The 17,522-nt window shown below is 40.5% G+C and overlaps 1 protein-coding gene across 2 annotated transcripts in view; it reads right to left on the reverse strand.

Moving 5' to 3' along the window:
- Positions 1-1,857: 1,857 nt before the first annotated feature.
- The window catches only part of LOC124162605 (homeotic protein caudal-like), a 95,850-nt gene continuing 80,185 nt past the window's right edge, over positions 1,858-17,522 (reverse strand). For both annotated transcript variants that reach the window (XM_046539191.1, XM_046539193.1), the window contains 2 exons: positions 5,381-5,526; positions 1,858-4,167 (listed from right to left, as the gene is read on the reverse strand). In XM_046539191.1, coding sequence (XP_046395147.1) covers positions 3,793-4,167; positions 5,381-5,526 — 521 coding nt within the window. In that variant the 3' untranslated portion in view covers positions 1,858-3,792. The remainder of the gene's footprint in view (positions 4,168-5,380; positions 5,527-17,522) is intronic.

The following is a 17,522-nucleotide window of genomic DNA, read 5'->3' on the forward strand; positions in this document are numbered from 1 at the left end:
TCGCGAGCGAGAACGTGAGGCTCAAGATAAAAGTAGGTGGGGAAAAACTTGAGCAGGTAGAGCAATTTAACTATTTCGGCAGCACATTAAAGGAAAGCGGACACAGTAGCAAGGACATCAGGAAACGAATTGCACTAGCAAAGGAGGCGTTCATGAACAGGAAGGAGCTTCTGAGAGGATCGTTATGTAAGAGTTTAAAGAAAAGGTTAGTGAAGAGTTTGATCTGAAGTGTAACTCTCTACTTTGCGGAAACGTGGGTACTAAGGAGAGAAGACGAGAGAAGATTTCGAGATGTGGGTATGGAGAAGAATGGAGAGGGTGAAAGGGACGGAGAGGAAAATGAATGGCAAAGTGCTGGATATGGTTGGCGAGGAGAGGCAGCTTTTAGATGAGATACGGAGGATACAGAAGGTATGGATGGAGAGAGTACTTAGCGGGAAGGGGATGTTGAAAATGGTGTTAGAGGGTAGAATGTTAGGGAAACGAGGGAGGGGAAGGAAAAGAATAGGATTTTTAGATAGATTAAAAGAGAGTAGGCCTTACAGTGAATTAAAGAATGTAGTGCTGGAACGAAAGGGAGGCTCCCTGATCACTTCTTGAATACTCCATGCAAACCTACCTTAATCGGTAGAATACTATAATAAATAAATAAATTTTAGTTTTGGTAGCTATGTTTCATGCATTAATTCCCATAGGGATTCATGATTCAGATAATGATCTTCGTTAATCCCCTTCAGAGTAAAATGCAAGGTTCTTAATCTTGTAAAGGTATATTTGATCAAATTACTATACAATGCCTTATTTTTGTAAGATCCCTTTTTAGAAAACTTCGTCTTGCCAGACCCTGACCTAGCGTTGCCTCTGGGGTCATTTCGTCACTCGACGGCGACTCTAAATCAGGAAATATACCTTTCAATAAAATTGGTAGACATCTCAACCGCCGCAATGGCATCTTTCAGGTTGATTTTATCAGTCGAGCGACCTTATGATTCGCCATTCAAGAATACTTGCCTCAAATACCAACCGGGGTATTATAACCTTCAAATGGTTTTAAACCTGTAAAATCATAATTAATTAAGAATGCGAGAGATGTCGAATTCCAGTAACGATGTAGGCATGGCCTGTAGCCGTAATATTGAAACAACTCTTAATAACTTCAATCTTCCTCCGGCCACACTTTCATGAATTTTACTTTGCTATATTACGTATGAAAGACAAGTATACTAGTGGTAGTAGGTATAATAGTTAAGCTTCAATGTACCACTAGTCAATGATTGCCATCGTAAGTTGATATCTTTCGCGCTAAATACATCACCATGGTTCAGGTACTGGCATAAAAAGTACTGGTGATTTTGCTATTATCGATTTTAAATCCTTCGAGTAGACAGTGCCACCGAATACTTACCGTTATTGTTCGCCTATCTCTAGACCAAAGGCCTTGCCAGAATGTCACGCCGGTTCCCGTAAGATCACCGAAATTAAAGCGGTATTGGGCTAGGTCTTGGTTTGGACGGATTCATACCTCAACCGTGGTGAACTTATGAATGATTCTACACTTTCCCGGCGAACAGAATATTTAAACTTTTAAGAGCCTTGCACTGAGTAGCCTTGAGAATGGACGACGAGTCGAAACCCGAAACATCGGCGCTCTTCCAATATCTTACGCATGGTGAACTTGTCTGCTAGTTGTAGGCAGAGTAAACATGGGGTTGGCACAATGGACCAAGAAAGGTCTAAAAAGATTGTGAACACCAGGACACGTAACGAAGTCACCAACCGCGCGATCTACCAATCGACCATCACTACCAGGGTTCCGCTTGAAGGAGAATAGGGGAGGAATTAATTGAAAACACTTCATCATCTCAATATTTTTTTATTTACTTGATGTTTATTTCATGTGAAAAGACACTCGCACAAGTGACGGAAATATGAGTAAACACTTGTGACACCGACATTCGCTATCACTCTCGGGAGAGCGGACAAAAATGTACAGGATCCGCTGTCGAACCAATTCATCTTTTTTCAGATAATTTGCACATTCTCTCAAGTTTAATTCCTCAGTTACAAAATATTCACTACAGATCATCGGAATTTGGTCGACAACTTCACCATTTTGCATGGCCACAACCCAAGTGAACATAATCACCACCCTTTCTTCCATCCATCGTCTTCAGACACTCTCTCCACTCCACTCCTATTCAAAATTTCAATAATTATAATAAATTTAATAATGATAATAATACTATTAATTATACATACAGTCAATTATTTAACGATATTTCTCTATCTTTCATGAGGCGCGAAAAAAGCTCTCACGCCGTCAAAAAAGAAAAAAAGGACGCTATGCATGTCTGGTGAAGCTGGAAACAAAACAAAATCGACGTAGTCTACGGGGTGTTACATTTTTTTAACGGCCCACTCAAACGTTCACTAAATGTCTTCGCAAGCCCAGCACCACATCCCCCTACCCAAGATGTCTCCACAAAAATCTCTCATATATAAGTTACACATATAATTCTTTTCTTTTATCTTTTTAATCGTATTTTTGGAAAAAGGCACGGTTCACATGTGTGTCATAGGTATCACTCTTTTGTCCCGAGCGGGAGAAACTGAGGAAACCATTCTCCTTAGGTCTGCCCACAACGTTTCTTATATTGCACAATGATAGCTTCGTTGTCAATTCAATTCCCCACGTGTGTTTTGCCACAGAAGTGTTCGTGAGGTAATTAAAGCACAACACCAGCAGCGATCGTTGTCGATCTATCGATAACTGAAACACAAATTAAGATCGCTTCGTTCGCTGAGAGGGTGATTTGATTCTTCTCCTCTTTATGAACGTGATCCATGTCCCACCTATCGGAGAAACACTTGGGTCTTTAGCGCGAATAAATTAGCTCATTCATCTCCCTAACGTGTATCTGTCTCACTTTAGTATTCGCAAAACTCGATGAGAATCTTCGATGCAAAGGTTAGTGGTCACAGATGCGGTGATGGTCACCTGAGCTAAGGGACCGAAATGCCTTCACTGTGTCCCTTCACCTTTTGCTGAATTTTTCCATCCCGGTGAGGCTGCACGCAGCGAAAACTACCAATCATTCTATGAAATAACATTTCAAAGTACATCAGTGTTTCACGTCTGAACGACCGTTCAACGCGGCAGGTTTATTCGGTCAAAAACTCAGACGGAGTACATTTCACGTTCTACAACGTGATTAGCTCCTTCCTTGCGTAAGCCATCATTTCTAAGAGTTCGAACGAAAGGATATAAAATTACCTTTGAACACAGAGAGATTCCTGGATATCCTTTCAAAATTAATAACAAAGGACGTCGAATCTTGATGACACCTCAATATGCAATCCAACTGAAGGACATAGCGTAGCACAATGAATGAATTCTACTTGTAGAGATGTTGTGCTTGCATGTTCACCTCTTTTTCAACCGCTCGATAACACACGGAGAGCTTGCTCGCTCCAGGAGAACTATTGGAGCGTAGTTTATTCTCAAATTTGATAATTCTCCCTTTTTTATTCCGTCAGAGAAGATGATTATTGAGACTCGGAGAGTTCGCTCGCCACGATCTGAAATGCAGGCCATCCTCGTGCCCATCTCAGCATTATTTTTAGGTGGAGACTGGAGTGCTTATTTCCACCCTTAATTTATGCGTCCCTTCAGTTGAGCAGCCAGGCGTGATCCTCGTCTATCGCTTCGGCGCCGACTGCGCCGTCCGCGTCGGACAGTCCGCTACCACCCAAGACCTGTTCCTCGCCCCGTACGGACGGTTGGTGTTGACGTCACAAGTCGACTCCGCCAATGGTGACGGCCGTCAGGGGCATCACCATGCCTGTCTGTTGTTGGGGCTGCTGCTGTTGGGGCGGCGGCGCCTGCTGGCCCTGGGGTGGCGCCTCGCTCATGTCGCCGTGGTGCGGGTGGTGCATGTGGTGGTGCTGTGTGTGCATCTGGTGCGGGGCCATGTGAAGCTGGTTGGGCATGAGGTCGGAGGTCGGCATCTGCTCGGGGAGGGCGACCTGGGTCTGGTCCGGGCCGCCTCGTGTCGGCCCCTGTGGTCCTTCCGGGTGTTCCACCATCTTCTCCTTGCTCACCACGTCCTCTCGCTTCTTCAGGTGCTTGCGCTCTTTGGCCCGGCGGTTCTGGAACCAGATCTTGACCTGCGCGGGAGATAACGATACGGGATTTTAGAGAGGCACTCAGGAGCAATTACGACTAACGCTATTTATGGCTAAAATATTGAAATAAACACTTGCAATTTCCCACGATTATATGATACCTAATACGATACTTGTACTCCACGATAATAGTGGAAAATTGGTAGTGGTCATTTCAACATGAAAAAATTACACTCCATTACGATTGGATACGCCATCTTCGGATTTTAATGGGAAAATTTTAGACTATTTTTGCCGCATGAAAATTACGCTAATGAATTAGAGCACAATGGAACAATATCCCAAATATCTGAGTATTGAATATTATTGGGAGGCGGTGAATGAGGCGTGATGATTGATGCAATGGAAGAGCACGGATGATGGTTTAAAAATGACCCAAATCCAAGTGAAACCTCAACTTTACCATGGGAAAGGAAAACAGTATACGACGTGAACTCTTAATAAAATCAAAATAAAAATATTAAAAAACGCATGAGCGAGGAAGAATTGGCACGCAATATTAATGTTTAAACCTAATCAACACCCTCGCATTCTTCTCCTAGCGATCTATTTCTACTTTTCAGTATATTTTATACTATTTTTCAAAAAGCGTGTTTTCCAATGTTATTTTCATTTTCTACTTTTTAGTGGTGAATCTTGTAACCGATTAAACCATAGCTGTTAAATAAATCCCAGCCAAAAGGATTATAGCTAATGTCATCTCTTAAGAAAATTTAAAACTATTTTCTTCACATGAAAATTTAGTGAGTTGATGAGGATACAATGGAAAAAAAATTCAAATGCCTGATTATTGAATATTATATTGTCATCAGAAGCGAGAAAGTGCTCCCCATGATTGACTTCAGTATTGGAAAAATTTTACTGAATGCTGTCTATCGGAAAAATATAAGAAAGTTGAATCAATTTTCTTACAAACGTCACTGATCGGCGGAGGAAGCGAGTCCATTTGAAATTTATAAACAGGTGTGGAAGTATATTGAAAAGAATGTAAACACGAGAACGCCGGAGAAAGATCCAGTCAAACATGTTTTAGAACGTGAAAGTGCTAAGAATAATTTTGAGTCGAAAACAATGGTGCTGAGACAAGGGATAGAATTTAAAAGGGTGGCGTTGTATCATAATATGAGATGAAGACAAAGGAAATCTCCAAAATCACTTCCAAGGAAGTGAAGAATGCTCATGATTATTATCTCACCTGTCTATCTGAGAGTCCCAGAGCAGTTGCCAACTCAGATTTCCGTCGAATGGTTATGTAACGGCTGTAGTGGAACTCTTTCTCCAATTCCAGCCTTTGGCGATCGCTGTAAACTACACGGTATTTGTCCTTGGTCCGAGTCTTTCCTGCAAATAGAAGAAAATAACATCGATTAAATGTCTTAGAAGAAATTGTGATCTGTAGATTATGCAAGAAATAATTAGCCTTTTCAGCAGCGAGCTATATTATATAGGTGTTTACATTGTGTTTGATAATTTTTTCTTGTATTTCCACTAAATAGTATTATTTATTTTCATAGAATATCCGCTAACGGTTCAAAGAAAAGAATTACCCAAATAATATCGTAGTGAGTACATTTTTTAATTCCTTTCCATGTAATAGTTGTCCATTATTGTCCAGATTTTGGTTAAAACCGTACAATATTTTCCTGCAACCGTAGTTTGCAAAATTTCTCCCTGTATTAACTTCTCGGACTTTCCTTACCCGTGTAAAAGATTGTAAACTGACTCTTATTGCCTCCGTGCTAAATTGTTTACGTAGCAAATTAGGGCCTCTCTGTGCGCTAATTAGTAAACAGTCATTGTAATCACAGTCGCTGGAAACGTTATGCTCAGTATCGACTGTCGTGGCTTGCTTGTATTTTCTTTGCGGTACATGCTACTGTGTTCAAATAGAATATATACCTTAATGATTTAAGGGGTATATATGCCACCCATTTCACGGAGTAAGTTTATTTTAAGGTTATGTTGTTTCTGGGTGGAGCACAGCTCATATGAATGCACGTTTATTGTCCCATGAAAAATTAAGTGCTGGATTAGAGGGAAATGTGTCTCTTAATGTGGGGAATTAAAGTAGACCTTATGTTGTTTCACGCGGAGGTATCACCTATGAGTGTGTTTCCCTTCTGCTTTAAGTATTGGAGAATATAAAGTGATGTAGGTTTAAGAGTACGCGTAGTTTCAAATGAAGAAGCCTGTAGAATGGCGCTGGTATTCGGAGTGAGAGGTTAGATAAACATTTTTTGTCATCAAGTAGAAGCCTCGAATTCAAGGCGTAAGAGGAATTGTATAAGATGGAGAATTGACTGAGTGATTGCGAAATCAAACTCTGGAGAAACGGTCAAGGCGTCGGCGAGTTTGTTCAGCGGAAAAAGTTTGAATATAATCCCACCCCTCTTCGCCTAAACTTCTGACCAAAGCCTCAGAAAAGGGTTTGATCATTCGCGATATTTGTGCGCCAGTGTTACTAGTATCAAGAGATTGGCATGGATTTTAGGCTTTATCGATATTCCAACCCTTTTCTTTCCAGGAGACAGAACCGAAACGAAAGATGTCCGAATTGTATTAAATTTAGGAAGAAATTAGTTCATAGAAACGAGAGCTATGTGTACAACGGCAATATGAAGGGTGTTTTATTTAGGCTGTGGAAATTTCTAATATCATGGCCTTCTTTTTAAAAAATTTACGTTTGATGCATCAAAAGCCAAAGTAATCATTTTCTCTCAAAGATACAAAACGTATCTTTAAGAGAAAAACTATGAACTGAAACTTAACAAATAAAAGCCAAATGTCAGGCATGCTTGTTAGGCATTTGACCAAACCCTCATGAAATTAAAAACCTAAATCAAAAAGAGATAAAAAAATAGAGTCCCTCACATGACATTATAATCAATTAAAACATTTGGTGGATGGAAGGGGAAGATAAGTTATGAAAAGGATAATATCTTCCTCATCTATCGATTTTCTCTTATATTTAAAACACAGTTAACTCAATTATCCAGCTCCCAATTATTCCGTTTATGTATTATCAAGACAATTTTTCATCTTGCTGAGCTCTGAATTTGAAAGAATATTCTGAAGGCAACAAAAATATAAAAATACCTCAATGTATCAAACGAAAGGCACACGGTGATACGTTACGTTGTCGAGATTGATTTCCGGGAGAAGGGTTTGACTGAAAGGAATGACCAGGATTGAGTGACTTGGAGGATAATAGTAAGGAGCAGTGGCCCACAACACGAATAGCTGAAGGGAAGGTCTCCTCTACCGCTACACAGAAATAGCCGATCCCACAGCTTTAAAATCATATTTCTCGGCATTTATCCTTCCAGTCACCGGATATTTCTCTCCCATATGGTCCATCGCAGCCCCCTCTAACGTCACCTCTCTTGACAGTATAACAAGCTTCTTCGCCAGAATCGTAAGACGCAGAGTTCCCCACTTACGTGACATGTCCACCAGCTCACTCTTATCTTCCCTATTAATGACTGATCTCTCCCAACAAAGGATTAAAACAGACTTAAAACTTATTCACAATATTCTAAATTCACGCATTGATTGTCCTGATTTGCTTTCATCCATTAATTTCAGAGTGCCTTGCCGACCCACTCGTACACATTCCTTACTCCATGCGCCTATCCCTTGACTATCCCTCGTTAAGCGCTCACTCCAACACCGCCTTTGCTCCTTGCTCAATTCATTACCAGACAATATTGACCCGTTTTTTCTGCCCTTCAACTCATTTGCTCTCAATCTCGCCATGTCCCATTCCTCGGCTAATAAATAAACCTCCCTCTCCACCTCCCTTTCCTCGTGCCTTCTATTTTGTTCTTTACTATCTTATGCCACTGCTCTCTGTTCAAATTTTTTATGTTAAAATTTTCTGTTTGCTACTGCGTCACTATAAATTGGCAGAAATGCTGTATGTGAACAACTCCTTAAATAAATAAATAAATAAAATTGGGTCAAAATTATAACAATCTACCGGTTAAGGTAGGTTTTCAGGGAGCATTTCGCGATTCTTCAAAAACCGCTACTGGCGTACACTGATGTTAAAGGAATAAGGCTGTGCGCTAGGATTGCATTGCTTGAGAAATCGAGAATAGATGTCGTTCAGAACGACTCGGAGAAAATCATATTAGAACCCAACTACATTTCCAGGTCCGACATAACGATGAATAAAGAGAGATATTTTTCGGATCGGATAGGCATAGAAATTCGTTTTTCCCCGACCAATTAAGGACTCAAATAAAAGCTGTGTAGAAGTTCACACATTCAAATCTCTCACAACTCACACATATTTAAAAAAATATTCTCAAGCACGTAGGTAAGTAGCTGGTATCCCTACACATCTCTGCCCCTCGGTCTTTGAAGTGGCCAGTGGGGTTGAATAATATATTTGTTTGAAAACCTAATTCAGTGGAACAGACTAGAATGGCGTTTAAGATGGCGTTATCACTATCCTCATGCGTGGAATGATATTTTTAGAAGCTATCGCGTTCTACGAAGATGTACTTTTATGCATCGACCCCGTGTGCTGTGTAAGCTTATATGGACACTACTCTTCAGGTAAAAATTCGAAGTCATTTCCGTCTCATTGGCACGTAATTACGGCACCACTTAAAAAAAGAGAGTTATGGCCCTTCTTCTTATCGATCACAGTGGTGTTAAGGTCGTCATCGCAGACGTGAGGCTTGGAGTGGAACGTCGAGCCTCGAGGAGAGAAATGAAATGTGGTTACGAGCGCATTAAAAAATATGGCTTCGCGGCAAACCTACCGGACCACATTCCTGTTACAGCGCGCGCGGTGCTAGGCGTCTCGCCCGCCTCCTGGCGGATGGAAACACGAAACACGAGGCGCCAGAGAGTGTGAGATCATCATTTTTGTTTATTTTTTTATTTTTTTGTCGAATTCGTTCGGTTATCTTTTTTGGGGATCCAACACCGGCCGCGTAGATGGGAGATTTAAGAGGTCCTCCAGTGGGAGAGAGGTTCGGCAGGTGGGGATAAATGTATGGTCGCAAGGGAAAAGTGTTGTTAAGAACGTGCGTACGTAATAGATCGTCTTTTTTATGCCCTCCTGTCGGCGCTAAGACTCGAGTTTAAGAGGAGTGGACCTATCGCCTTCCAAGAATATTTCATGTCCTTCGTGAGATGGTTTGGTTTTAATGTAATCGTAGGGGTTGGAGCGGGTAGGGAAACAGATTGAAATTGAGAGAAGCATGGTCCTGACAGGATTTTTTCGAATGAGTTTTTAGAGAATCGTTAAAGTCGAAGTAGATGTGATTTTGTGCCCTCAGCATGATGGATAGATTCCGCCAAATTACTTCTGCTAGTCTTTAATGCACTAGACTCATGGACGTCGTATTTTCGTTTGTAGGCTAACGCATAGCTATTCGTACCAATTCCACCCGCACCAAATTACGTTCGACTATTCATGGCGTCCGACCATTTTTGATCCTCGCATCGCTCCAACGATCTTACTCTTGCGTGAATATCATGTAGAAATTCCTTTATGCATTTGAGGTATTTGTCTTCATCTTTCCGCTTTTAGATCCTTTTACAAGCCAAAAATATATTGGTTTAATGTTTCACCATTTTAAATTTTGAATGATATGAATTTTAACCATTGAATGCAAGCCTTTCATTCGGCATTTATTTATTTCAAACTTAATTGCTGTAGTTACATTACCCTTCGTATTTTGAGCTCCATATTAGCTCTTCAGGGTTGCTCTCTAAGAATTTTAAGTTGAGGGAGAGTAAAAAAGGCTTTGAGTCGCGGTAATGGTGAAGAAGATAGACGTCGTGAGTTAGATGGAGCGTAGTGTGGTCGTAAAGTGGTCGAGAATGAGTGCATAATGTGGTTTAAGTGAAGAAAGTACAGGGTGTGATACGCAATCCAAGGCATGGAACAATTGATTCGAAGCAGTGAGGCAAGAATCAATTAAATAAGAAAATAGGACTTCACAGCAGAAAAATTATTTTTTGCACTTATTGGGTACTCTGTTATAATAATTGTAATAATAATTAATAATATACCAATAGTAATAATTCGCCTTTATTGGGTGAGATTGAGACTAGGAAATCCCATCTTCCATATAATCCGTAAAACTATACCACTGACTACTTTCCGGTCATTTTCCTAAAAAACAATATCTATCCCATGACATGGATCTGTTTTTAAAATTGTATTAGAAGTAATAGTATCTTGAACTTGTAAAATGTCATATAAAAGACATAGACTGGCCGCTCACGCTAGTTGGGGTAAACCGGGGGAGGGAATGCATACTTGGCTTATGTGGCAGCCCACTCTTACGTGTTGTGGTGGACCTCGAAGAGCCATGCACGGTCGGGGCAATTTTTTTGATGAGGCGGGCAAGGCGGTCGGAACTTGGAAGTAAAGAGAGAGGGAGTTACAGCGGAAAATGAGGGAGGAGGAGGAAGAAGAAAAAAAACGGAGAAAATAATCTTTTTTCCACGTTATTAACGTCTGCCGCCAGGCTTGCACTCCCACTCCTCTCTCAGTCTGGTGGGCGTGTCTCTTGGAAGGAGAAGGGGGTGGGGCGTCTAGTGGGAGTATGTCGGCGCAGGGGAGGTACCTGCGTGATAGGACAGCCAATGGAGATTGAGGAGGGGAGGGAGACGTCAGCTGAGAAACGAGATCGCCGCCGGATACCAAGCGGCGCGCTAAACCGGAAACATACGCATACACACACGAGGAAAAAGGATGATTGAAAAAAAAAACCAGCATGGTAGCGCCATAATGACGTCCTTAGACGCAAACAGCACCACGCATCGGTGCTCTAAAACCCTCTCCTCCAATCAGTCATCTGTATTGCTAGACTTAGTATCAAGGAGAAATTACCTACGGGGGAAAGGGAGTTGATCATTCAGGGGCAGAATGAGGTCGTTGTTTAGGGGGAGGGACGCTCATTATATTACGCAGCGCCAAAGTGGTATGCAATAACGCTCAACTACTCTAAGGTGAAAGAGGTTTCTCTAAATAAAGTGAAGATATAGAGAATATTCACTACTATTATGTTAGAAACCTTTTTAAAGGCCATGGTAGAACACCCTTTGGCCAAATAGTTGGCAATTTATTCACACAAAATATTAATCTTAACCGACCATGATTTGTGTACTTGTTGCAATTATCGTGCTATAGCTTTCAAACATAGCTACATTATACGTAAGTAGTGTTATTTATGATAGAGTTACCTTAAAAACGCCAGCAGTTGCTGAAACGTTGCTTTGTTTAGATAGTAAAGTATTTTGAAAGGAAAAATCACTATTGGTTTCATTATTGCAGCATACTGAGCATTCATGCGATGTTGATAGAGGTCACCATAAACCGCGTATATCCAACCTAAATTCGAGGATCCCTTTTCCCCGATTCCATTTTCATCCCCTGGGTCCAGATGAAAAGACTGCCTGCCGACTCTTTCCACCAATCGTCCAAATTCCGGTCGATAAAATGCTTCCCTTTCCCCGTGCAGCTAGCCCAGATATGGAGTGTCTCCCACGGGGCATCCCCCAGCCCCAATTCATCCAGCATCTCGCTTACCCTCGCTGCATTGTTACCGCAAACAGCTGAAAACCCTCCGTTCACAAAAACTCGATTTTCGCTTTGCAAACGTCCACAACAAAACCACTCCAGCAAAAAAAAACGCCTTGTGTGAGGCTTCCCTGAACATATGGTTTTAATTCTGCTATTATCTACATCTGCATACTATACATACACACAGTAGCCCGTAAGCCACCTCAATGAACTGGTAAAGTTGTGATTTTACAGATCGCTACTAATTTGTTTATTTTTCTAAACAAACTTTTTCGTCCAACTGGGTGAAAGTTTATTCAATTTTCCTGTCTCTCCAGAATCCAGCGGAATTCTTAGCATAATAGCAAATTAAAATTGTATCATTAGGAAGCAAATTAATTATTTCTGTGCTCATATCGCACTGTCAGGCAATACTGAATCCTAAATTTAGCTTCCATGTTTTGATACTTCCGCAGGTTGGCCATGTTTCTTAAAGGTGAGCTTGGAGCTGTATTTTGGACTAGGACTTGGACCTACTTATTGTAAAATTAAAATGTGTTGAAAGTTAACTCCAGGCTCTGAATAAAAATTAGGTGAGCTACGGGAAAAAATTCAGTATTTAAAAGTACCGCAGAAATAAGAAATATACTGTTCAAATATTCCTTTAGATAGAAACTTCCCAAAGTTGAATATGTTTCGTAAAAAGAAGGCGGTATCCATGGCAACCGACCGTCGTGACGTCAGACTTTACCAGTGCATAGGCGTGTGGCGGTGTGAGAATACACGCCGTTTGCAAAGAAAGAAAGATAAGAAGGTGAGCTTAGGAGGTATTTGACGACCGAATCTTAATTAGTTTAATTTATTGAAGCCCTTATTGTATGGGTGTAAAATGAATTCCAACACCTTTCTGATGAGCAAAATATCTATCCCATGTCCTTGTTTCTGTCGAACCTATACGTACATATATAGTGAGGTTCTTAGATGATGTTCTTTGTGTAAGTCTAACAATCATCCGCTCTCAATAGCTCAAGCCTAGCTCGTAGCCTCCTAATCTCTATCGGCTCCAGCCTAAGTCGTGTAAAATAGTACCTTAGGTAGGTAATGCCAATTGCTTCACTTTAACGAGGATGAGGAAATATTACCCCAGTCTGAAGAGCACGCTTACAATTGATGCTGGTGGTAGAAAATACGAAGAAATATATACCTGAGGGATTTAATGAAAATGAAAAAGCAGGAGCAATTTCCACAATTTTACATTTATTAATACTACCGGTTTCGCTTTTCAGCATCATCAGGTGATGATGCTGAAACCTGATGCCGGACCTGATGATGCTGAAAAGCGAAACCGGTAGTATTAATAAATGTAAAATTGTGGAAATTGCTCCTGCTTTTTCATTTTCATTATGTCACGTTTCCACTCCATCTCGCCTGAAACCTCAGACTATATACCTGAGGGATTAGTAAAGAATATGCTTAGTTTGTCAACAAAACTTAGTATGCATTCTTTTAATAGGTGATGGTTATGAAAGTCATTTATTATGCGGTAGAAAACGAATTCCTGTGCCTATCCTTTCGGTAAAAATGTCTCTCTTGTGTTATCGATCCGGTCTGACGTGGAAATATAGTGCGGTTCTGAGATGGTGTTCTCCTTGTCGCTCTGAACATCCTTGAACATCCATCTCTTGGCATCACATTATTATTTTTCTGGACTTACCGGCATGCGTGCCAATGTATTGCTTATTACAAAACATCTCATGTAAAAGAGCCCAGGCCAAGGGGAAGAGGGGGCCGGACTGTGGCCTCATCTGGGCCTGGTTAAATAAAACTCAAGTCAAGTCTGAAAGATACCGATTCTAAATTTCGCAAGCAATCCAAGCTTTGTAGGCAGCCTCCTACATTATGGGACTAATACTAAGAAACCAACATTTTACAAAGAAAGAAATAGAAAAGAAGATGCACGTGACAGTGTCTAGACTACTAAGTTATGTTAAAAAATAATTGAAGTTTGCACATGCATGGAGACGAACGAGTTCCTTTACCTACCCCTAGGCACGTTATTCTTAAGTTATCCTTTCCGTACGACCTGGAAATACGGTTTTTAAGATGATATTTAAATTTATTTATTTATTTTATTCATTCCTGTACCACCGGAAACAGCAACATTGGCCATTTACATCGGATTTTTTAACTTAAGCGGTTTTAGTGCGAGTAAACGTACACGAGCATCCATTCCTCGGAAATGGGCAACTTACGGAGTGGCGGGGCACGAACCCGCGACCTCTCGTGTGGCAGGCAAGAACTTAACCCCGTCGCTACCGATGCCGTTGGCACTTTCATAGGCATTTGTTTTAATTTTCTCAAGATATTTTAGTCTAGTTCGTTGCCTGCGAGTCCTCTGCGGCCCCCAGTCGGGGGCTCGCACTAGTGATAAGAAAGTACACATCTTTCAGAAAGTATTCAAAGAAAAAAAAACTACGACCCCTTGAGTCACGTGCGTGAATGCAATCACCCGGCATCGCACCAAAACTTCAAGGAAAGGGGAGGGGGGGCCCACAATTCCCTCCAGGAAAACAAAGAAAGGAAGCGGGAAATTGAAGCGATCCGATCCCCATCACGGCCTCGAGGGGAGGAAAGATGGCGACTTAAAAGCAAGGAGAATGTGGTCGTTTTTTTTCCCAGCAGATGACCGCCGGAATGAGATCCGAGATGGAATCGGAGTTTGGAGTTGGTTTCCCGAGGGAATGCGAGGCCGCTGGAAGGGAATCCACTCCGGAAAATAAGCGCCGCCGAGAAAGAGGGAGGGAAGGGGGTTGTAGGAAGCGTGGGAAGGGTGGGAAATGAGAGTTAAAAGGGGGAGGAACAAAATGCCTCCTTAGAAGAAATGCTCACTGCGAGTGTGATAGAGTCATGATATTATTATACAGAAGCCGTGCTTAAGGGCCTACGCTGTAGTCATTTTCCATTATGAGCGTGGATCGTCAGGGTGGAGAGTTACTGCCGGATTAAAGAGAAAATTAACGATAAATGCCACTGAATTTGTCATCAATGCCAAGTTGTGCCACTAAAATGTAGGCGCAGCAAGTTTTCCCGGTTTTTTCTTCGCATCGATTCATCTTCGTGATGACAGGTTTGAAGTGTCAGATACAGGTTTCTGCCCGTCTTACTTAGATGAGATACCATTAGTCTTGTTAGATGAGATACGAAGGATACAGAAGGTATGGATGGAGGTAGAACTTAGCGGGTAGTGGATGTTGACAACAGTTATAGGGCAGAATTTTGAGTAAAAGAGGGAGAGGAAGGAAAAGATTAGGACTTATACATAGAATGAAAGGGAGTAGGCACTACTGTGGATTGTAAAGGAAACCCATAAAGGGAGGGGATAAGGCAGAATACCTCTTGAACACTCAATGCAAACCTACCTTTATCGGTGACATATTTTAATAGTAATATAGGCCTTGGTTTTGGCCAGGAGCGTCCTGATTAGTTGGCTTGAGGAAGAGTCTCTTCCAGGCGTTTGTGAGCGAATAGCTCTCCTGTCTGTGGAAAGTAGATGCTATGGCTACTTCGATAGTCTCTCGCAGTGGCGTAACTTTGGGGGGAAATGAGGGGATAAATCCCCCCTTAAAGCCTCAGAGAAATAGAAAAAAAATTAAAACTAAGTATTGTCTAGTTTTGACACATAATAACTGCATCTGCTTAAAGTTAAATCTTAAGTGCCAAAATAATGTAAAATTTGATATATTTCCAGGCATGTCATGTTATTTTTCAATAATTTTCCCGGAACCCCCGTTGGCTGGGGGAGGGGGTACCCACTCCAGGCCCCTTCATCCCCCCAAAGCATATTCATAGTTACTCTGCCACTGGTCTCTCGTATGAATCAAGAGTAGTAATGCTTCTCTTAAGCAATGAGTTTAGCATTTTCGACGTTCAATTACTTTATTATTGTTAAGTCCAATTATTAGCATCAACAACCTAGAATTAGAACGAAAACTTGCATCTGACACTTCGAACCTGAAGGCGCCTGAAACGCTGGCGAAACTGTCGTCACGAAGATGATTCAACATGAAGGGCATCCCAGAAAACTTTCTGCGCCAATTTAAAAGACTACAAAAAAATCGAAAATGGAATAAAGTACCCTAAAGTTATCATTTTAAAGTCTGTATGTAGTAAAACCTAAAAACTGATCGGCTAGCCTGGCGCCGGAATGTGACCAAACGGCGCACAGTGGGGCCAAATGCTTCAAAGTTGGTCATAATTATTAAATATCATGTAATTTGCTTGAAATTTGGAATATAACAGTTTTCGAGGTCGCTAATTCCGAATATGATATTGAAATATAAAGAAAATTTATATTTTGCAAAAAAATTGGAATTTTTGCTAAAATAAGACAGTATTTGTTCCTTATGTCCAGTAAAAAGAGGGGAATATTTTTAATTATATTATATTACGAATATGAAACTGATTTTGAAAATTATATGAAATACATTTCAAAGCTTTAAGGCAATCGATTAATAATTTTATGAATTATTTTAAATAAATATTTTTTATGGCTATTTTTAATTTTCAAACATTCTAAACGAATTAATTTCGGATATTGTTACATGTATCTTAATGTTTGTACACGTTATAAGCATGTATGCATACTTATGGCTTAGAAATACATCCTGAAACATAACAGTCAATGTGCGTAAAATATGAACAGGCCCCCGACCACTCACTTAAAGAAGTGCAAACACTAAATAAAATCCGTCTCTAATTCGTCCCATGAATAATTATCTAAGCACAAAACTGCATCATTGAATAAATCCACTTATTACTTTAAATAGTAAATGAAAACTAATAACTTAAATGTCTTTTTAAGAATATATAAAAAGTTAACAAACACATTTACATCACACATTATTATATAGTAGGTTTTCTACGTTGAATATGAAAAGAGCTGCGCGCATAGGCTTGTAAACGTAAACACAAATTTCAATCAGACTTTTTTCCATCCAAAGAATCGTCTACCGATTCCGATGAAGATCCTGATTCTATCAGGTAGGATTTATACAAAATATTCATGGCTTCGGAACATAAAACTGTTGATGACTTGGACCGCATCACAATTTGACTTTCATTAATCGAGTCGGAATGTAACATCAATCTCACGACGAAGTCCACTACAGTTTTTTTCCTCGAGCACTTTCGGGTAAAATCTTCCCTGAATTTCCTCAACAATTTGTTGTACGCTTCCTGCGCTTCCTCTGACATTTTTTCCGATTGGTAACAATGAATTTTGTATGGTATTCCTTTCGTGCAACAGTATTTAGGGTAAGCATTGTTGGCATGCAAAACGAGTGATATAATTCAACAATAGCCGTGCTGTTTAGATAGAATGCACTTCGCAGATATCTATATTTTTTATTCTATAGCCAGAAGACAGCTTGTAAAACAGTATTAAATCTCTGAAGAAGCTCCAAATTGAGGCCTGTTATATTGGCGGAAATTTCAGAGTTCTCTAGCTGTGTTGTCGTCATTACTACTACCATACACCTGCTTTGGCCGGTTTAAACTAAGCTCCTTTTTAAGTCCTTCTCCTTCTTCGGCTCCTCCACCCATTTTTTAGCGTTTGTATTGCAGATCTGCCAGGTTTTAACTTACATTCTGAAAGCCACTTGCAAAGCAGCATTCGAAATTATGAATCCATGCATGCAACGTGGTTAAACTACATTAGGGATATCATTCTTTACTGGACGAGATATTAGAGCATTAACTTTGTACATACTTTGTCTTGAGTCTTTGTTGCGCCAATTTATTGCAAAAG

Source organism: Ischnura elegans, chromosome 7 (genome assembly GCF_921293095.1).
Source record: "Ischnura elegans chromosome 7, ioIscEleg1.1, whole genome shotgun sequence".
Classification (NCBI taxonomy): domain Eukaryota; kingdom Metazoa; phylum Arthropoda; class Insecta; order Odonata; family Coenagrionidae; genus Ischnura; species Ischnura elegans.